We start from the raw sequence: 22421 nt of genomic DNA on the forward strand, positions 1-22421 counted from the left end.
TTGCTTCTGGAAGTCTGACATTTGATAATGTATAATTTGCTTCTTCCTCCCTTTTCCCCAAGCACAAGGGGAGAGATTACAAGCTTCCCTTTCTTATTAGTGACAAATCACAATTTGCCATTGCATCTTAACATGGCAAACTGTGGCTTGCCAAATATGGTTTGCCACATTATCGCATTTTTAATCTTTCTATGGTTTGCTGTTATGTCTGATGCACTCTGTTAGTAATTTTTCTCTGTTGTATTACCAAATGGATTATCCCATTATCATGGTTATAAAAGAAATACAAATCCATCAGCTGAGTAATTAAGTCTGTATTATGAAATGCTTCTAGTAGAATTACAAGTTATTTTCACTTGACCAGTAAGATGAAGATCATCATTATGTATGTAACTACTGTGAATATACCATCAGAATTAATAAAGTGTCTTAATATTTTATTTCATTGATTGGGTTGTAGACATCTTGTCATTAAGACTAATCACAATGAATAGCTAATCACTGCACCTTTATATCTCTTGCATTATGCCAGTAGCACAGGAAGAAAAAGAGGAATAACCTTGGACGTAGTAGTTTTTATTGGTAGAGTGTATAACCCTGTTGCTATGGAGATCAGCATGGAGCTTGCTTATGTGACAAGTTTCCTACATAGCTCTGTAAAAGCAGCATCTTAATGGAGAATCAAGTCAATGTTTGATCATAGTAAGTAGCTTTCATAGGCCATAAAGGGGGAGGAGAGGATCTTTTGTTTGCATTTACCCTTCAAGCATTCACTTTAGAAAAGTGTGTGTATGTGTGCGTGTGTATATTATAAATAGTTCCTCAAATTTCATATAAAATGTATGGTTTAATGAATATTTTTGACTTTCCTGATATTTCCTTTTTTAAAAGAAAAGTTATGGAAGTGTCACCCAGTCTCTTGACTGGTCAGTCATTGGATAAGTGCTATAGAATATTTAATTTATTACATTCTGTTCCCTTTGAGCTTCCTCTCAGGAGCTCAAGGTGGCATACATCATTATTTCCCTTCCCATTTTATCCTCATAACAATCCTACCATGCAGGTTAAGCTGAGGGATGGTGATTGGGTTATGCAGTGAGCTTCATGGCTGAGTGAGGATTTGAACCCTGTCCTTGCAGGACCTGGTCTGACACTAACCAAAATTATGGAATTCAGGTTACAACACATTAGCAATAGCAATCCAATTAAAAACTCTTTATGAATTTGGAGCAAAGTTATTCCAGCTCTCAGCTTCTCTCAGGCTCCCCAGACCTGTAAGCCTATTTGTCCTCTGCCTGGCTTCAGCTTTCAACTCTGTTGCTGCTGAGTTCTTCTGTCCTCTTCTTCAAAAATAAAAAATGAGCAAATGAAGTATTCCTTTCAGTGTTGTGTTACTGTGTGGGTTATGTAACATGGAAACTGAATGAGTAAGGCAGTAGTCGTCCTATATACCAGGCATCCCTGCCGTGTGTCCCTCCAGATGTTACTGGTTTACATCTCCCGTCATCCCTGACCATTGGTCATGCTGGCAAGGATTGTTCAGAGTTGGAGTCTAACAACATCTGGAGGGCCACAGGTTAGCCACCCCTGGTATATATACACACTTAGAAGTGGGCTGGATGCAAACTAAGGTTGCAGCCCTAATGCCACTTACCTGGCAGTAAGCCCCATGGAATTCAATAGAGCTTACTATTGAGTGGACACTGAAATCAGTGGTACTTAATTAGTCATAACTTAAGACCCATTGATTTCAATAGTTCTGATGTCCAAGCATAAATAAGTCCAACCCAGTGTGTCCTGCTTAACTCAGTAGAACTTTTGAGGAGACATGTAGAGGTTTGTGTCATGTATCACTTTGTTCCATATGGTCTACTTGTATGCTCCAACTAGGGTGCTTTATATACACATACACATTTAGAAAATAAATTTTAGTATTTAGATGTCAGTCTTTCAAACACTGTTGCAGTTCTCACACCCCAAACCGTAACATTTTCAGAATTTCATTATACACAACTGAAGTTTGGTACCAATTTCAGAGCAAGGTAAAGAATAGCCTTAGATACTGCCAGCAGTACAAGTAAGATCCACTATATACGAATTCAGCATGCAACAGTAACTTGTTCTAACAGTGAGAAAATCAGCATTGCATTTAAATATTTCTAATTGGAGGACATAGAGTGGGAATGTGTTTCTCTCTGGAACTTGGTGAATTTAGTAGTGGTGCTGAATCAGCTATTGGGCTACCAGATTCTTATCAAAGCGTTATCCATATCCCTCCTCCTCCTCCACAACATGATTCCAGTAACTGCATCACAATCCCATTGCTTTTAAAGCTACAATCCTATACCCACTTACCTCAGCTGCTGAATTCATTGAACTCAGAACTTGTTTTTGAGTTGAAGTATATACAATTGAACTGTTAGTACGGTATGAAAAAGATCCACATTTTATGTGCTGTAAGTAAAGTAAGCAAGGTTATTTTCCAGCTCTATACTAATTGAGGCACCTCTGTTTTATGTATTTAATTAATGTTCTTTTCTTTCTGAAATGCTTTTGGCTGTTTGTCAAGCACTTGGCTAGTCTTTCATCTTGGATGTTAATTGACTGTTTTCTGCCAATTATTACGACCTGATGGATTTTAGTATGATCTATTCTGCCTCTCAAATAATTTAATTTGTCTTCTATATTAAAGAATCTAAACATTTATATTTTGTAGATAGTGGATAAATGTCTGTCCCACTAAGAACAGAGATCTGGATGTAGCTCTGTGGCAAACTTCGTCATGCTGCCAGCAGATTGTTACAAACCACCCCCATCTCCAACGCTAAAATTATTATTTTGGTGGTCTTGTACACCTTCAGTATTTTGTTTTCTGTGCTTTAGGCTTCAGTTTACCCACCAGTAGCTATGAGTAAGTATAGTACAAAAAAGCAGACTCCACTTTAAAGTGAAAAACTATGTAAATAATACTTTATTTTAAATAACAATATAAACAGGTGGTGATATTAACTTCTGTGGTTACTATTTCTTGAACTTTACCTGGATACTCTTTCTTTAACTCAGAATGGTTATACTATAAGGGAACCGATTAAGGAGACAGCTCTGAGAGATTTAGTTCCTTCCCCATTTAAAAAAATATACTGCCTTCCAGTTGATTCCGACTTATGGCAACCCTATGAATAGTGTTTTCGTGGTAAGCAGTATTCAGAGGCGGTTTGCCATTGCCTTCCTCTGAGGCTGAAAGGCAGTGACTGGCCCAAGATCACCCAGTGCACTTCATGGCTATGTGGGGATTCAAACCCTGGTCTCCCAGGTCGTACCTCCAACCCAGTTAACATTCATCAACTAGGCACTGAGGACTGTACTTGCACTCTTCACTCAGGTCTGCAACCTCTTACCTCTGGAGTCTCTCAGGCTTCTATCAGGACTTTTGTGGTAGTCTTTACCCATGTCCAGCAATCTCTTTTCTGTCAGGCATTCAGCAAACCCACTGACTCATGGCATCAGAGCTGTCTAGAAGGCTGCCTCTTGGGACGCTCACTTTCCCCCACAGACCTCCTCAGCTCCAGCTTGTGATTTCATCTCTTGTCTTCCCTCAGACTCCCCCAGCCTGTAATCCTGTATGTCCTCTGCCTGGCTCCAACTCTTCTTCTTCCATCCTTCACACACTGACTGACGACTTCTAACTGAGCCACCAACTGACTTTGACTCTAGCTTTAGACTGCCTTTTTATTTCTAACCAGGTGCTCTCTCCAGCCAGTCACTTCAAATTTGGGTGAAATTCTCCCTCTTCATCAGGCTTCTACTCTGGTGCAGTGGGATGAGACACAATGTCCACTGACTTGATCAATAAAGTTCTACTGGTTTTCAATCTCCTGGGTCTGTATATTAAGAGTTATCTATGTTCTGAGTGTAATGTGACAGTCAGCTACCTGCCGATCTGTTGATACCTTGTATATAAAAGTAAAGAATATTTATATGCAGTTATCTCTTTACATTCAATAGTGTGAATTCATTATACATTCCTTTAAACCAAAACTTTGCCTCAGCAACAGAATTTAAAAAATTACTGTCAAATAATTATTCTTTAAATAGAGCTTGTGGAGAAAATAAAATGAATGGACAAATGTATTTCATTCTTTTTCTTCTATATATGCCATATTCTGCATTGGAGGGTTAAATGCAATTTAATCAGAATGGAAAGAGGGAAGTCTTATCAATGTTTTAAAATTGATACCTTGTTTAAAAAAAGGATGGTCAAAGATGATGGTTGTGGGGTTGAGCCTCAATCTACATACTTTGCTATAATTCATCCGGATGTAAACAATTACCTGTTATTTCTTTCAGTTGGAAACAGTGCTGACTGCATCTCTTTATTTCTGTGTCTTTCATATCCCCTGGATTTAAAAAACAAAACAAATGAAATGAAATGAAATGTAGTATTGAATATGGCTTTATTTTTATGCATTTTAGCATGTGATAATTTTGTTTTTGTTATGTATAGCTATGTGCAGAAATTATTTCAAGTTTGGCAACTCATACTATTGGCAGATTAAAGGAGTGGTCATGGGATGCCCCATGGCCCCTGAAGTAGCCAATCTTTTTAGGAATCCTTTGAAAAAGAAATCAATATGTCCTCTGGTTCTTTTTCTGAACAACCGGTGGGGTGGTGGAGATTTATAGACGATGCCTTTTTGATTTGGAGGGGTTCAGTTGAAGATCTAAACAAATTCTTTGAATGGGTTAATAACAGGAGTGCCAATATCCAATTTGATTTCCACCACAGTTTGGGGGAGGTAAATTTTTTGGACTTGTTAATTAAAAAAAGAAAGAAATCGGCTGTGCACTACAATGTATAGGAAGCCCACCGTTAGGAATACCTATCTAAGATTTGACAGCTCCCACCCCAAGCCCCTAAGGCAGAATTTACCATATGGACAATTCTTAAGGATCAAACGGAACTGTTCCTCCGAAAAAGATTTTGTGCAGCATTCTCATATTTTGAAAAATCAATTAATTAAGAGGGGGTATCCAAACAATATTGCTGAGAACAGTTTTAAGAAAGTTTCCCACAGAGAACGCAGTGATCTTTTACGGCAAATGGTACAGAAAGCCTCTGATTGTTTAAACTGCAATTTGACATTTGACCATGTCACCAACACTTTGCAAAAAAGCATAAAAAGACACTGGCACATTATACATCATATTCCTGATTGTCATGAACAACCCCTGATTTCTTTCATGAGAACCAGGAATTTAAGGGACATTCTGATTAAAAGTGAATTTAGGGATAACATTCATCCCGTTACAAATAACCTGCCAGGCACTAGTGTACCTAGGGGCCATCACCCCTGTAGACATTGCGCCTACTGCAGGTTTACATGTAAAATGACAGAGTTTGTTAACCCTATTAATAAAAAAAGTACACTTTCAATCATTTCTCAACATGCAATACTGCCAGAGTTTTTTATGTAATTCAGTGTGGATGTTTGAAATTATATATTGGACAGACCTATAGAACTGTTAAAAATCGCATAGGGGAACACCTCAGCAATATTAAAAATAAGAGGTCTGGAGCCCCCTTAGTGGATCATTTCAATAATTGCCATCACCCTTTTGCCAAGCTTAAATTTTGGGTTCTATAAAAAGTATGTGGGGAGAACAATGACATTTTACTTAGGAGAGAGATGTCATGGATACTGAATTTGAAAACGATGACCCCTAATGGTCTAAATGAGGAGCTTGAGTTTCTTTCTCTATTACGAAATCCAGAAAATATCCATGGTCCCTTACTTCTTTTCCACTCCCAGATGGTTGCCATTTAGTAATAAGAAAAATACTTAAGTGATTCCACCGGTATCTCATTTATGGTTGCTTGTATATATATACATGCCTAATGTTCTGTTCTTTGAGGCATTTATACTGTTGTAAACGGTCTGCTCATTTGAACTTCTCGTTAGCCTGCATTATAAGTCACAGACTGATTTATAGATTTTATATGTATGATTTTATATGTTCATATAAGTAAATTTGTCCTTGCTGTTTTATTTATAGCCCCTGATGAAGGCCTGAAAATCAACAGGCTGAAACGCGTTGGGTTTAAACATGCAATAAATTCCTACTTTTCTAGCATCTTGGTTTTTGCCCCCCCCCTTTTTTTTTTGCTGAAAGATTCAGCTCAGCTGTAGTCGGATGTCCTTCTTTCTCCACATGCACAAAGGCAAAATTGTGTTTCATCTAACTGACCTGTCATGCTGAGATGTTTTCCAATTTTCCTCTTAGAAGGCCATCATCCTTTTTTCTTCTTCTGTTTCTTAGGACGAGGAGCATATTTAAGATATGGTATTAACATTATTATTCACTAGAAAATAGAGTAAAAGGTAAAGGTGTCCCCACACTTGTAGTGCGAGTCGTTTCTGACTCTTAGGGTGATGTCTTGCGATGTTTACTAGGCAGACCGTATACATGGGGTGGGATTGCCAGTTCCTTCCCCGGCCTTTCTTTACCCCCCCCCCAGCATATGCCGGGTACTCATTTTACCAACCACCGATGGATGGAAGGCTGAGTGGACCTCAACCCCTTTTACCGGAGATTCGACTTCCTCCTTCCATTGGAATCGAACTCCAGCCATGAGCAGAGTTTCAGCTGCGTTACCGCCACTTACCACTCTGCGCCACGGAAAATGCTGGGAAAAACAGAAGGGGTAGAAAAAGAGGAAGACCAAACAAGAGGTGGATTGATTCCATAGAGGAAACCGCAGACCTGAACTTACAAGATCTGAACAGGGTGGTTTACACCAGATGCTATTTGAGGTCGCTGATTCATAGAATTGCCATAAGTCGTAATCAACGTGAAGGCACATCTTTGTTCCTTTTTGGAAACATTGCAACTTATTCATGCTATGCTGACTCTAACAAGGAGTTATTTGTATCCGTTCAAATACTTTCTCATTGGCAAGTTTCCATATATCTATGTGCTGAACTATAGCCCTCTTGAGTTGGAGTTAAGGATCATTCTGCTAGGAGGTATATTATTTTTAGTTGGACTCGATGGCCTTATAGGCCCCTTCCAACTCTACTATTCTATGATTCTATGATACTGATCTGGATAAAAATACTGCTTCGGCAATGTGCTTGTATTGTCTGAATTTTGTACATTTTCTTCAGTCATTATACATAATTCCCAACAGGCTCTGGGGAATGTGCATAGCTTGGCTAAATTTTGTACATTCTCCTCCCAGTATGCGTAATCCCCAATAGACCTTGGGAAATGTACATCAAATCAAATCAAATTTTATTGTGCGGTCATAGACCCAATATACAATTGATTAAAGTTTCAGATTAAAACAAATAAAACGGGACGATACAGAATCATCAGCTAAAAAAATTAGTCTACAACAATCAGTCATAATGTTAGGTACCATTTTTATGTAGGCTGTGAGCTAGAATTAGAAACTGGGCAACTGATTCAGTGGTACGCTTGTCTATATCAGACAGGAGATGGTTCACTAACCACTTGGTGGGCCTGCCAGGAAAAGCTTCGATACATGGTGAAATAAATCTGGCACGTACATCTTTATATAAGTCACAGGTAAGAAGAACATGAGCAATTGTTTCTACCTCCCCCTTCTTGCAGATACAGAGTCATTTTTCATATGGAGTTCCTTGAAAGCAGCCCTCTAAGAGTGCCGAGGGGAGGCAGTTGAATCTAGCCCTGGCAAACAGATGACGAAAACTCGGTATGGTCAAATTGGCAAGATAGGCCATGGATTTAGGGAATGGAGGGCTTAGGCCAAAATAGAAAGGGGAACAAGTTTTACGAGCACTGGCCATTTATTATTGGAGGGCTATATCCTTGATACGCTGGCCAATAGTGTGATTAGCAGAGTCAAGATCCATAAAGGAAAGCAAATCCAGTGATAGGCCAAGTAACTTTACTTTCTCATTAAAATTTTTGGACCAAGAGCTGAGGTGAGGGTCTTTCCAAATTAAATTTAGGTAGCCTAAGGAATGGGTAGCATAAGCAGCTTTGGTCCAGAATCTGAAAGCATAAATCCAGACAGAGCATTCAATGGAGTTTAAGCCCGCTTCGAGGCGGAGGCCAGCTGCCAAGGCACATCGAGGCATTCTGAATATAGAGCGCAGGAAGATTGAAAGTATCGATTCCACTTTGGCATTAAAGCTAGAAACCCATAATGGAATACCATAGGGGAGTTGAGGGAGGATTTTAGCTTTAAAAGTCTGGAGAGCAGCTGGGATATACTGGCCGCCCTGGGTAGAAAAAAATCGAAGAATGGCCTTAGAGGTGTTACGGGCAGTTTGAACTGCAATTCGGATGTGTGTAGACCAGGAGAGTGTCGCACAGAACAAGATTCCCAGGTACCTGTACTGTTTGACTTGATCAATCTTGATCAAAGGGGAATGTACATATCTTGACTGCATTTTGTACATTCTCCAGGCCATATGCACATTCTCTGGTCAAGATGCATAGTCTCCAAGAAACATGCCTTTTTTTCTATTTCTTGTTCAGTCTTTGCTCCCCATGCTGCTTCTGGCCCATTGCCTATCCTTACATGATGCACAGTGTACCCTCCCACCAAGAAGCAGGAACAAAGGTGGGGTGGTGGTGGTTTCAAGATAAAGATTAACTTTCTTTCTGCAGCCCAGCCTCCTTATCACCACCCTAAGCTGTTCCCTAGTCAGCAGAGCAGCACAAGGGAGATTCCAGGGAGATGTAAGTTTTAAACCTTACCTCCCAGTCTCACAATTCTGATGGAAATTCTGCTCCCTGTGCTGCTATGAAGCTTAGGAAAAAGCTTAATAGCAGCTTGGGATCAATCATCATCAGAATCACAGGGAAGGGAAGATTTAACCTGCTGAGGAAGGGTTACCCAGCAGGTAACCCAGAAAATAGGGATGGGAGAGAAAGAATGTGATGTACCTCTTATCCAAGCCACTGCCATTTCTGGCCCAGTCCACTGCTGGCAAATTACCTGCTTGCTTCCTTTCACCCAGCCAGCATGAAATGTTTTCAGTTATACTGGCATTTGGAGCAGGGGAAGCTATATTACTGTGTCTGTTTGTTACAGTTTTTCATAACTGAAAAACTAATAATTGGGGAAAAGCTGTAGCACTAGGGGGACTGAAGAAGACCTGCCCTGGGAGTATCTGACCATCTGGTTACTTGCTGCTCACTACTCTGGGCTGCTGTCTCTTGAGACAGCTGAAGTCCCTCATAAGTGATGCAAGGATTGGGAGCCCCTGCCTGACCCTGACTCCAGAGAGAGGCTGCAGTTATTCTTGAAGCCTTTTGCATCAGCTCCTGGCTGGGTCAGGAGGCATAAAAGCCCAGCTGCCCTTGGGCGCCGGGTGTGCCACTGCTGGGATCACCACTGAAGAGGTGACACCAAAGGGGCTTGTCCCTTGGGGATCCCCTTAGGGAGTCCTGAGGGTGAGGGCGCTACCCCATCTATTTCTTTTTCATTTTTAACCAATCTAGAGGAGGTTGGTAGTGAGGAGGGCATATGGTGCATGCGTAGTTCCTGCGCAGGGTGAGAGCCTGTGAAGTGAACTGAATGATAGGAGAAAGTCGCCAGATACCTTCAGAGTAAGAGTCTGTAACTGGCAGAAGGCTGGCCCTCCTGTGAGACAGGGGGAGAGTATACGTGCCCCTTGGAAAGATATTGAGTGGGTCTGACTGTTCCCTATTCTCTCAGAGGCCTACTGGGATAACTGGTTCTGGTAGGTTTTGTTGGTGGGCTCTTGTTGGGTCCATATCAGGTGTTTAGGAGGAGTCTTAGTAAGGAGAAACATGGGTGATGCCACCTCAACTTCAGTGGCAGACGTGCCTCCTGCAGGACCAGGTCCCAGGTACCCAGCCAGCTGTGACTAATTTCCATCACCTGTCCCTCTTGGGATGGATACATAAGCCGGCTGGCTGAGGTGGCCTGGGGTTTTGTCTTTTGTTTTGTTTTTGTTTTGCTGCCTTTTTTTTGGGGGGGGGTGCCATTTGTTTTAGCTATGGGTGGGTTCGGTTTCGTTTTATATTGTAGTTCTTGGGTTTTTATGTAGTTTGTATGTTGTATTTTACTTTATCTTGCACGCCGCCTAGAGTGGCTGCTTGTGCGGCCAGATAGGTGGCCTAGAAATAAAATTTATTATTATTATTATTATTATTAGTGATCACGGATAGAGGAAAGTATAGTTATGGGGAGATGGTGAACTACCATAGAAGATGAGGCTACACCTTGTTCCTCGCTCCCACTCCTCTCATGGATGGGTTTCTCATTGCTTATCTGCTGTGCCCTCTGTTGTTGTTTTATGCCAGATCGGTACACAATAAGATCACACATCCATGATTTGATTGTGGATGAAGGTGCCAGTTTGGTGTGCATTACTGAGACCTGGGTGGGTGAGCTGGGGAGGAGTTGATCTGACCTAGCTTTGCCCACCTGGATACTCTGTGCAACACCAGCACAGGCTGCAGGGACGGTGGGGAGGAGTTGCTGTGGTCTACAGAACTTCCATCTCTGTCACCAGGAAACTATTTTGTCTTGGAGCTGGCAGTGAGGGCCTGCACCTGGTGTTGGGCCGAGGAGACGACAGTAAACTAGGGTGCTGCTGGTGTACTGTCCACCCTGCTGCCTGGAAGCTTCTTTGACTGAGCTGGCAGAAGCCATCTCAGCTGTTGTATTGGAGGAACCCAGAACAATAGTCCTAGGTGATTTCAGTGTCCATGCTGAGGCTGCTTCTAGTGTTCCAGCTTGGGACTTCATGGCCTCCATGATGACCATGGGGCTGTCTCAAGTTGTCACTGGCCTGATGCATAGGGCGGGGCACACCCTCGACTTGGTTTTTGCTCCAGATAGAGAAAGGGGTGGTCTGGAGATAGGGGGTGGATGTCACCCCATTGTCATGCTGTGACCATTTCCTGGTGAAGTTTAGACTTATGGCTCTGATCTTCCCTGCAGGGGTGTTGGATAGATTAAGATGGTCTGCCCCCGGAGACTAATGGAATCCGCTGGATTCCTGAATGCTCTGGGGGATTCCCAGTAGATAGAGCAGGTGACCCTGTTGAAGCTGTTGTCATGCTGTGGAACAGCGCGGCACGTTGTGCTCTTGACACAGTTGCCCCTGAGTGCCCTCTTTGGCATTGTGGAGTCCAGTTTGCACCTTGGTACACCAGTGAGCTAAGGGCAATGAAACAGAATGGATGACGGCTAGAGCGCAAGTGGTGAAAGATGTGCTGTGAGGTTGATTGGGCACACATAAAACACCATAACTGTGCCTACTGTGTGGTGGTGAGGACGGCAAAGAAAGCCCACTTCTTTGCTGCCATCGCATCCTCAAGTAGCCATCCAGTGGAGCTTTTCCGTGTTGTCAGGTGTCTGTTGACATCAACTCCAGAAATGGAGTTTTAGACTCTTCGGAGTGAATTGTGAATTGTTTGCAAGGCACTTTGAGGGTAAAGTTGCTCACCTCCATAGCAATCTTGATGCCCCATCCAGATCCACTGTAGTCCCCAGTGAGGTGCCCAGAGCAATGTCTGCTGTAACTTCTTGGGAATGGTTTCCGTTGATGCAGCCTGATGACATAGACAAGGTGCTTGCGATGATGCTGCCAGCAATATGTCCACTCGACCCTTGCCCTTCTTGGCTTATTAAAGCTTGCAGAGGGAGTTTGACCAAGTGGATCCAGGGTCTGGTCAACACATCATTGTGAGAGGGAGTGGTTCCAGCCGCCCTGAAAGAGGTGGTGATCCGACCGCTCCTGAAAAAGCCCACCCTGAACCCATTGGTTTACGACAATTACCGCCTGGTCACAAATACCCCCTTAGGGAAGGTGATTGAGAGGGTTGTGGTGCAGACTTCCGGGAAGGGTGACTTAGCCTGTGCCTGCTTTTGAGACGGGCTCCTGCCTCAAAAGAAGCTTATTCAGATATATCAGTCAGTTTTTTCTTTTTTTTTTGACTGATTAAACTTCTCCCGGGTAGGGAGAAACGAAGAGATTAACCTCAAAGCCTATTTTTGTTGGGACGACCAGATCTCATTAATTTATGGGACGAGGTCCAGCCGACGAAGGTGGGACGGATTTTTAACAGCAAGCTCTATCTGATAAAGCGAACGTTCACCTTATCTTCTAAGAGAGAACGCACTAACAGGCAAGCACCCTTCTTTCTATATTTTTCTTTTACTTGACTTAAATTGTTGCTGTTTAAAAGAGATTTGCCAGATTGATCAGTTTTTGACATCTCACTGGGGAGCCATAACTTCTCTCTGCTACGCACTAATTAATAGCTTATCTCTGTTTTTGTTGCAAAAAGCTGTCCTGGATTTGCATTCTAAAGATATACACAGAAGAGGGATTTCTATTCCAGATTTTTATTTTGAAAAATATTATACTGTTTTGAGACTACTCTCTTTTTGGTCTATTTTATTTTGACGAATCTGTTTCTTGACGATTGCCATTAATTGTTTCGATCCTGGGAACTGCATTTTGTTTACTTAACTATTGGAGAGATAAGGCTGTCTGCTCTGTTTATACTGTGATGTCACCAAGTTTGGAGTATTAACCCAATTGTTGCTGAAATAAGAAGTGGTTTTCCTATATTTTTCTTTTAAAATGGCAATTAAGAAAGTGGCTGAAAATCTGGAAATAACTATGTTTCAGAAAATAATGGATGAGATTGAGATAATGAAAATTGAATTGAGTAAAATGAAGCAGGAGATTAAAGATATAAGGGTCCCTGTGAGAGAGGTGACCCTGGAAGGGGTCCCTGTGAGAGAGGAGACCCCGGAGATTGGAACAGGGGTCCCTGTGAGAGAGGTGACCCTGGAGACTGGAATAGGGGTCCCTGTGAGAGAGGAGATCCCGGAGATTGGAACCAACGTGGAACAGGAACAAGATTTGGAGTCTATGGACTTTAGAAATAAAATCTATTGTTTGGAACTCAATGTTATCTCTGAAGAAATGAATGAAGATTCTAGAGATAAAGTTATCAATGGCATGGATAATCTTCTGGACTGGAATGATGTGATGGAGCCCAATATAGAGAAAATCTATGGAATTAACTGCAGCCATGTGACAATGGAAAAACTTTTAAGAGATGACCCAGTGTATTTTGAAAAAAAGAACAGAGATATGATTTTACAGCAGTATTTCAGCAACCTATTCAGAATGGATGGCAAGAAAATATTTGGGATAGAGGTAATCCCCATCAGACTCTTACTATATGACTATGGCTTTGACAGCAAGATTATTATGGAATACTGATAATGGAAGATTGGATATTGAAATTACTGGACTTAACAAGACTACTGAAGATGGAAGATGGAAAATGGAACTAATAGAGATAATAGAACAATGGCTACTGAAATTATTGAACCTAACAGATTCTGATGTGATGGATTAATTGAAATGTTTATTTTGACTATGGTTATGACAATAAGATTATCATAATTAGTAATGAGATGGATTAATCGATATGCTTATCTGGAAAAAAAAATTGATAGATATATTTCTTAAAGAATTGAAACCTCTCTTTGACTTTTTGTGGAAAGAATAAAGTAATGTTTATGAGATTTGATGATTAAGTAAGATAACTACTGGAGGAAAGTGATTTTATAATATGACTTAAGAGACAGGATTGTTATATATTATAGACTTATAACTGATTTGATCTTTGACAAATGGGAAGTCAATATTTTACTCTTTATTTTTATTTTTGTTTTTTTTTTCTCTCTTTTTTTCTTTTTGTTTAACTATTTTTGATTTTGTTTTTTGTCTTTGAATGTTTTATGATTTTGTCTTGTATGTTTTATGAAAATCTGAATAAAAATTATTGAAAAAAAAAAAGAGAGGGTTGTGGTGCAGCAATTGCAAGTACTCTTGGATGAAACAGATTATCGTGACCCATTCTAGTCTGGTTTCAGGCCTGGTTATGGGACTGAATCGGCCCTGGTCGCCCTGATGGATGACCTTTATCGGGAGAAGGACAGGGGGAGTGTGACCCTGTTACCCTTACTTGATCTCTCAGTGGCTTTTGATACCCTTGACCATGGTATTCTTGTGGGTCGATATGGTGAGCTGGGTACTGGAGGCAGTGTTTTACAGTGGTTTCAATCTTATCTCCAAGGTCGTTTTCAGAGAATAGCATTGGGTGATTGGCTTTCAGTCCCCTGGCAGTTGTGCTGTGGGGTGCCGCAGGGTACCATCTTGTCCCCATGCTGTTTAACATTTATATGAAGCCCTTGGGAGCAGTCATCAGGAGATTTGGGGCGAGGTGTCAGCAGCATGCTGACGATACCCAGCTCTATTTTTCTGTAACATCTGAATCGGGGGAGGCCGTGCAAGCCCTGGACTGCTACCTGGACTTGGTGGTGGGCTGGATGAGGGCCAATAAACTGAGTCTGAATCCTAGCAAGATGGAGACGTTGTGGGTTGATGGTTCCCGAGTTCAGGTAATTGGTCAGTTGCCTCCTTTGGATGAGGTTGTACTCCCTCTGAAAGAGCAGATCCGTAGTCTGGGGGTGCTCCTGGATCCATCTTTGTTGCTAGAGGCCTAGGTGACCTCAGTGGCTAGGAGTGCCGTTTACCAGCTTCAGCTGGTAAGACATCTGCAGCCGTTTCTGGACTGGGATAGCCTGACCACTGTTGTTCATGCACTGGTAATCTCCAGGCTGGATTACTGTAATGGCTCTGTGTGGGGCCGCCCTTGAGGTTGGTCTGGAAACTGCAGCTGGTGCAAAATGCAGCCTCGAGACTGCTCACTGGGGCAGGTATGTCACCCCGCTGTTGAAAGAATTGCACTGGCTGCCCATTTGCTACCGAGCGAAGTTCAAGGTTCTAGTTTTGGTGTAGAAAGCCTTGTATAGCTTTGAACCAAGATACCTGAAAGACCGTCTTATCACTTATATACCCAGACGATCATTGCGCTCTGCAGGTGAGGGCCTCCTGCAGATACCGTCTTATCAGAAGGTGCGTTCTGCACAACATAGGAAATGGACCTTCAGTTTTGTGGCACCTACCCTTTGGAATTCCCTCCCCTTAAATATTAGACAGGCACCATATCTGTTATCTTTGTGGCACCTACTGAAGACTTTCCTCTTTCAACAAGCCTTTTAAGTCACGATCTTATCCCAGTCTGTGTTGGAATTGTTTCTTAATATGTTTTTAAACCTTTTTTAAAAAAATGTTTTTAAACTTGTTTTAAAGATCTTTTTAAAGCTTTTTTTAAAAATGTTTTTACAAATGTTTTATTTTAATATATTTTAAAGTTTGTTTTTATGATTTTTAAAGTGTTTTTAGTGCTTTGGTTTGCTGCCCTGGGTTCCTACTAGGAGGAAGGGGGGATATAAATGAAATAACAAATAAATAATAATAAATAATTGCATGTAAAAATATATTGGTAATGCTTTGCCCATATTAATTCCCTGTTTTGAAATGGAAGTTTGTGGGATGTTAGAAATGTTCTCATGTTGACTGAAAGATAAATTCACATTCTCTGATATCACTTTAGAGACTATCTATGTTTATGGTCTGTCTCATTTCTTGAAACTACAATCTGAACTCTGTCTGGGGAGTATCAGAGCTTAATGGCGTGGCAGGGCCACCACTGCATCTGCACCCCTGATGCCCATGCCAGCCAGGGCAAAAGGCATTTGGGGGGAGTCAAATTGCTTCAGGACAGAAGCTGAGCCAACCCCACTGCCATCACATGATGACATAAGGCCCACTTTGGGATCCAGAGTGGAACAGTGATTTGACTGCTTACCCATGACATTCTGCAATGGCTGGCATGAGTAGCAAGGCTTTGGATGCATCTGTGGCCTTACAGCTTTGTTAAACCATGATGGTTCCAGCTGGGATTTGAACTATGTATATATGCTGTGTTTCTGACCTATATCTGAAGTACTTCACACTCTTTCTCTCCAAGCACTCTTTCCCATGCTGCTATTAAAGTGAGAAATGCACATTCCCCATAGACTTTTGGGGATTATGCATAGTGACTGGAGAATGTACACAATTCAGGCAAGGATATGTACATTGCCTAAGACCTTTCCTCCTTTCCTCCAAAGTGCTCAAGTTGGTGTATGTGGTTCTTCCTCTCTCCCATTTTATCCTCGCAGCAACCCTGTGAGCTAGGTTAGGTTGAGAGATAGTGACTGGCCCAAAGTCACTCAGTGAGCTTCATGGCCAAGTGGGGATTTGAACCCTGGCCTCCCAGGTCCCAGTTTAGCACTAACTACTTCACCACACTGCCTCTTTTATTCACATTTGCTGCTCATCTAACACTCCCCTTAACAACTTCCGCCAGCAGTGTTTTAGGGTCAAACTACATTCATACAAGACAAGCTTTGCATATGTAGTTTCTAGCTTGATTGTGTTATGCAAGGAATAAACTGATGTTCTGAGGCTCATTTGAATTTTAAGTAGCTGTAATCTGTTTTGTGCACCAGTTTAATGAAAAAATAACAACTGCATTTTTAAAGTGGAAATAGCCCTTATAATTAAAGATAATGCATAGCTGTAAAACCTTTTTTACAATAATGAACAGTATTCTATTGATTTACCTTAAACAGGAATGTTAAGTGCTGTGAACCATATTTTTAATTTAAAAAAATCAATACTATATTAGATCAAATTTTGCTAATTTAATTTTGATGAATTAAATCTTAATTCTATATTGGACTTTAAATGGGCTGTTTGAGAAATATGCATTATTGGCTCTGAGTCACATGATACTCTTGTTTGATATTTGAATAAATTTGCTGTACCAGCAAATCAGTATTTAAGGTATGGTGTAATAGCAAGCCAGCTTGTCAAGATAACAATTGCACCAGCATTATAGATGCTTAGGAAATCTTCCTCATGTAGCAGGGTGGTTGGGTACCACTAATCAGTCATAGTGAAAGTCCCCAGGTTATGAGGTTCATTCCCTGGCATTTCCAGTTAAAAGAATTTGAGTTAATAGGGGGGAGGAAGACTCCTGTCTGAAGTCCTGGAGAGAGCTGCTACTCAGAATGGACAGTAGAAGAATAAATGATCTGACATAATACAAAGCCATTGCATACGTTATATCACTTTGTCTGAAACACACACCACTAGACATGCAGATGTTTACCACTGTATTTCATATGTACATCATTGCGCAACCAGGTGCCCTTCAGATGTTGTTGGACTACAATTCCCATCAGTCCTAGCCAGCACAGCCATGCAGCCTAGGTCTGATGGGTGTTGTAATCCAACAACATATGGAGGGCACCGCATTGGTGAAGGCTGTACTAGAGATTGGCAAACATTTTCGTGGGAGGTCTGCTGTCAGAATGTATATTCAAAGTGGTGTGGTCCCAACTTCTCACTCAGTTCTTTCTTGACTGCTACAGCAGTTGTATCACTGAAACATTTTTTTCTCTTTCAAAACTTTTTCCATGGAAAACTAGGCCTTCTTTTTCTCACCTTCTCATCCTCCCTCCACTACTCTAGCATCAGCCTTTCTCCCCAATTTGATATTTTTCTCCCATATTTCTTTATCTCAAATTTGACATTTATTGATTTTAAACAAAGACTAGAATCCAAAGAAATTCAAAACTAGTTCCACATGCCCAAAGGGGCTTCTGACTTGTATTTCTTGAATAACTTTCCATACTGTGAAGTCACCTTTTAAATTATCTGGATTTTATTATTTATTAAATTTATATCCCACTCTTCGTCCCAGGAGGAGCCCAGAGATTAAAAAAAAAAGTTTATGATGAAGTATAAATCTGCTGTTGAGAGAAAACAAAACTAAAAATCCTGCTAAGTGTGTTTGAGCTCTTGAGCATGCTTAAAATACTTGCCAGCCAGTAATTCTTCAGTAATATGAACATTGTAGGTTTTCAGAAACTGAGATATAAGGCAAATATAATGTTTGTAAATTTTAATTTTCCAATTTAGACAAAAACTAAGTAACCTTTTACCATTCTCTTTACAGAATGAGAAGTCTCCAGGACGCTCAACAAGCCGATCAAGTAACATTTCAAAGGTAAGTTACAAGTTACTCTCAGGGAGACCTACCATGACCTATATACTCTTTTGGTTATAATCTGAAGCATACTTCCTTGGGATTGAGTCCCACTGAATACAGTAGAATGTAATTCTCGTGTATAGGACCAGGCTGTGTGTTTATATGGGCTTTGTAATACTGTGATTCTATTGTAATAAAAGTATTGATTGGGCATGTTGTTCTCAGATTAAAGATGTCTGGTCATAATGCCATATTTACTTTTACTTTTGGAAATGCCTTCACAGATTGTTATAGCTTCTGAGCCTTGGACATGCAAAACTCATTGCATGGTTCTTTAGATCCTGGCTGTGGTACAGATATTGTAAGGATCAGAGACCTTTGTGGACCAGAGGGCACATTTCAAATTTTGAAAGAGTGCTGGGGGCATGAGTCACAAAATAACAGCCATGGCATAACACAAAATTAGAGAGGTTAATGATGAAGCTTTTTCCAAAGTTGTATTTCTACACTAGAAAAGATTTGACCGGTTGAATTTTTCCCTGCCATACAGCTGTTAAAGGCACAAGAACCTTGTTTACCTCAATGCCAGCCCAAACCAAAGCCTAGGCTGCCATTCTGTATTCACTTATCTGGAGGTAAGTCCCATTAAACACAAAGAGACTTACTTCTGGATAGACATGTATACTGTGAATTCTTAATGAGAGACTGATCTTTAGCTCTAGCAAAGCAGAAGACATGCTTAAGCCTCTTTGCAAGTTTTCACATTTGAAATTTGTATGGAGGGGGAGGGAAAAAGGAAAGGCAAACTATGTAGATCCCAAGGACTAGAGGAAAAAAAAGACAGAAGCAGAAAAAGTGTACTAAAAAGGAGGGCAAAACAGCAGCAATAGGGATTCCTATTGCCTGATATCCAAACAACTCATTTATCAATCACAGCTCTGACTTCACTCATTGGCTAATAACACTAACAGACAGGAACACTCAAAAGGAACTTGCACACTTTGCTCTATTACATTATTTTGTAGGAGGGCTAGAGACTTTTTAAGGAAAAAAGACAGCCCAGATTCTGGTCCACCTGCTGGGGATGCCATGGTGCCCATGGATGATGGGTTGGCAATCCTCAAAATACTGTGTTTGAGTCTTATAAGACTCAAAGATGATATATATGCAATTCTGTACAATTGCCAGGATGCAAATTTTTGTGTCAAACCTGTGTTTACATGTTTAATGGAATTTATTCTTAGATGTGAAAGATGCCTAATTGTTTATGAGTCATAAAACCAGTCCCATTTTTTATCCCCTCAAAAAAGCTAATTCAAACTTCACAGTGCTTTTAGTTGGAAGATCTGGGACAGTAGGCACAAATTGCTGGATATACACACTCTAAGAACACAGATGTTATGGTCATTGTGTCGAATTGTGAAGCTCCATTCTCATGACAGGATTGATTTCTCATAGTTGTGTGAGAAACAGTGGAGAAATGCAGGAACAGCTGAGACTGGTGATTCCGATTTCAGTGAGGCAGTGAATCCAGTCTGAGTGTTAGTCCGAACTAAGGTGCTGAGCACCTTGTACAGCTCCTTGAAAGTTCGAACTAAAACCCTGAGCAGATTCACTGCCCCACTGACATGGGAGTCACCAGCCTCCACTCAAGAGGAAGCTGAATTGAATCTGACCTGAACCCCAAGAAGAGTTTAAAAAGTTTTCCATTTAACCAGAACCAAACCTAAACCTAAAATCTTTTGGTTGCTTCAAACTGAAACTGAACCTCAGAATACAAAAACTGTTAACTGATTCAAAATAAGTAGCTCAGTAACCCAAAAGGAGTAGCCAGCATGGTGCCCTCTAGATGTTGTGGACTCCATTGGCCATCAGCTCCAACCAGCATAACCAAAGGGTAGGGATGATGGGAGATGTGGTCCACCGTATCTGGAAGGCACCATGTTGGTTACCTGTGCTTTAGAGGGTAGTAAGACAGGGCTTCTGGGATTGATAGTTTTCCTCTTTCCTGCATATATTTGATCCTAAATATTGAGGTTGCTAAGACAGAAATACTGTGGTTGAATGGTTCCCAGGTCTGAGAATTGGGGATATTGCCTATGCTACATGGGGTTGCACTCCTTCTGATGGAACAGGTGCACAATTTAGGAACCATATTTGCCCATGAAAGACTAGGTGGCCTCCATGCCAAAGAGTGCCTATCACCAGCCTCAGCTGGTGCATCAGTTTGGTGCTTTTCTGGATAGGGATAGCTTGGCCACTGAGACTCATGTAACCTCACATTTATATTACTATAATGTGTTCTATGTGAGGCTTTCTTTATGGCTGGTCTACACGCCGCAGCTGGTGCAGAATACCATGGCCCAGATGGTGAGTGGCCCATTACCAGGCATATCTCATGCCTGTGGTAAGGGTTTGGCACTGGCTGTCTATTAGCCACTGAGTCCGTTTTAAAGTCTTGTTAGTTACATACAAAGCCTTAAACAATTCTGGACCAGGTTACTTGAAAGATTGACTTCCCCTCCATTGCCCAGTGGAATGGAATTGGACTGCCTTCAAATCGATCCTGACTTATGTCGACCATATGAATACGGTTTTCACGGTCAGCGGTATTCAGAGGTGGTTTACCATTGTCTTCCTCTGAGGCTAAGAGGCAGTGACTGGCCCAAGGTCACCCAGTGATTCAAACCCTGGTCTTCCAGGTTGTAGTCCAACACACTAACCACTACACCAAATCAACAAATAGAAACTGTTAGTCTTGCCATCACGGCCAGTGCCAGAGGGTGGCCAGGTAGGGCCCTGGCTGAGGGACTCTGAAGGGCCCCTCCTTAGGGTGGGTAGTGCTCCCTTCCACCATCTGCAGCAGCATCGGCTCCCAACCCTGCCACGGATTGCAGAGAGGAAGCTTCCAGGCACTCCCTCTACTACTGCACAGGCCCATGATGCCCGCCTGCAGGCCCCACCTACCTTTCCCTTCAAGTAAATGCTGGCTGCGCTGTGGGCACATGCTTGCCATCAACCAAGATGGTAGCCGAGGCTTCCCTAAGGGGTTCATGCCTCTGCCGCCATCTTGGTTGATGGCAGGCGTGCACGCACACCGCGGCCAGCATTCACTTCAAGGGAAAGGTAGCTGGAGTATGTGGGCGGGTGCTGGGGCCTGGAGCAGGCTGGTGCCAACCCTGCTTGCCATGGTTAATGATTATTGGCTTTTGGTGACACAGAGGTGTTTTTTTCACTTGTGACATCAATGCTATGGGTTGTACTCCCTGCAGATATAGAAGAAGAGCCATTTGTATTGGGATTCTGCTGGCTTTTGAAGATGCATATTGACATTCCCTTGATCTCTCAACCTGAGTCTCCTATTTTAATTGCTGTGTTATTTCAATGGGATTGTTTTATTGCATATTTTAATTATGTATGTTTATATTTTAATGTTTCTGTAATACTTGTAAACTACTTAGAAGCCTATTTTGGCATTAAGTAGGATATTATACAGTCATGAGACTGGCATTATACTATAACCAGTATGGATTTTTCACTTTCCGCAATGTTAAATTGAAAATACTCCCCATGCAATTCTGCTGATTCTCATAAGCTCATTTCGAAACAAAACCTCACAAAACATAGTCATGAGCTCAGAAACTCTTGCTTAACAATCCTCTTAAGTTTTCATGGCAATACACAAAACACTCAGAGAGAATCGAAGGTTCAAAGTGCAAAACAACAGGGGGGAAAATCCAGACTCCTGTTGGACTTTTTTCTGTTAGTGGTCTCATAATTTGTTGAAATTAATTAAAAATCAGCCATGTTCATATCTTACCTGTAATCCTATTACTGACCTTGCCCCATACTCTGGCCTTTATCTTCTGCAGTTTAAAAGTTTTTTTTTAAAATGCCTGGCTGATTTTTAATTAATTTAAGATATTTAACATTGCAATCAATGATAAGCACGGGCATGCTCAGTAAGAACCAACTGTCAGTGTTCTAAAAGCCAGACTCACAGCTGTTTGGTCTGACTAATCAGGTGGCCACACCCACACCAGACCTTTATTTCACTTGAGACAGTCATGGCTTCCCCCAAAGAATCCTGGGAAAGTAGTTTGTGAAGAGTGCTGCAAGTTGTTAGTTAGGAGACTCCTTTCCCTGACAGAGCTTCAGTGGCCAGAGTGATTTAACAGTCAGCACCTCTTCTGGGGATTGGAGCTGTGTGAGGGGAATAGGGCATCTCCTAGCAACTGGCAGCACCCTTCACTGACAACACTTCACAGACTACATGTGCCTGCTATAGAATAAAAAGGTGGGGGAAATGCTGAAACACACTGTTCACAATGTTTTCCTTTTGGGAAGGAAAGGGGCTCTCCCTCTGCCCAGTGCCCACTGACCCACCCAGTCTCTTGTCCTCCCCTTCTTCTGTACCC

The 22421-nt window shown here is 41.5% G+C and overlaps 1 protein-coding gene across 5 annotated transcripts in view; it reads left to right on the top strand.

The window, feature by feature from the left end:
* The window catches only part of MARCHF1 (membrane associated ring-CH-type finger 1), a 233946-nt gene that overhangs the window by 118625 nt on the left and 92900 nt on the right, over positions 1-22421 (top strand). For all 5 annotated transcript variants that reach the window (XM_061584278.1, XM_061584280.1, XM_061584277.1 and 2 more), the window contains one exon: positions 17971-18021. In XM_061584278.1, coding sequence (XP_061440262.1) covers positions 17971-18021 — 51 coding nt within the window. The remainder of the gene's footprint in view (positions 1-17970; positions 18022-22421) is intronic.

The sequence above is a fragment of the Rhineura floridana genome, chromosome 9, assembly GCF_030035675.1.
Source record: "Rhineura floridana isolate rRhiFlo1 chromosome 9, rRhiFlo1.hap2, whole genome shotgun sequence".
Taxonomy (NCBI): domain Eukaryota; kingdom Metazoa; phylum Chordata; class Lepidosauria; order Squamata; family Rhineuridae; genus Rhineura; species Rhineura floridana.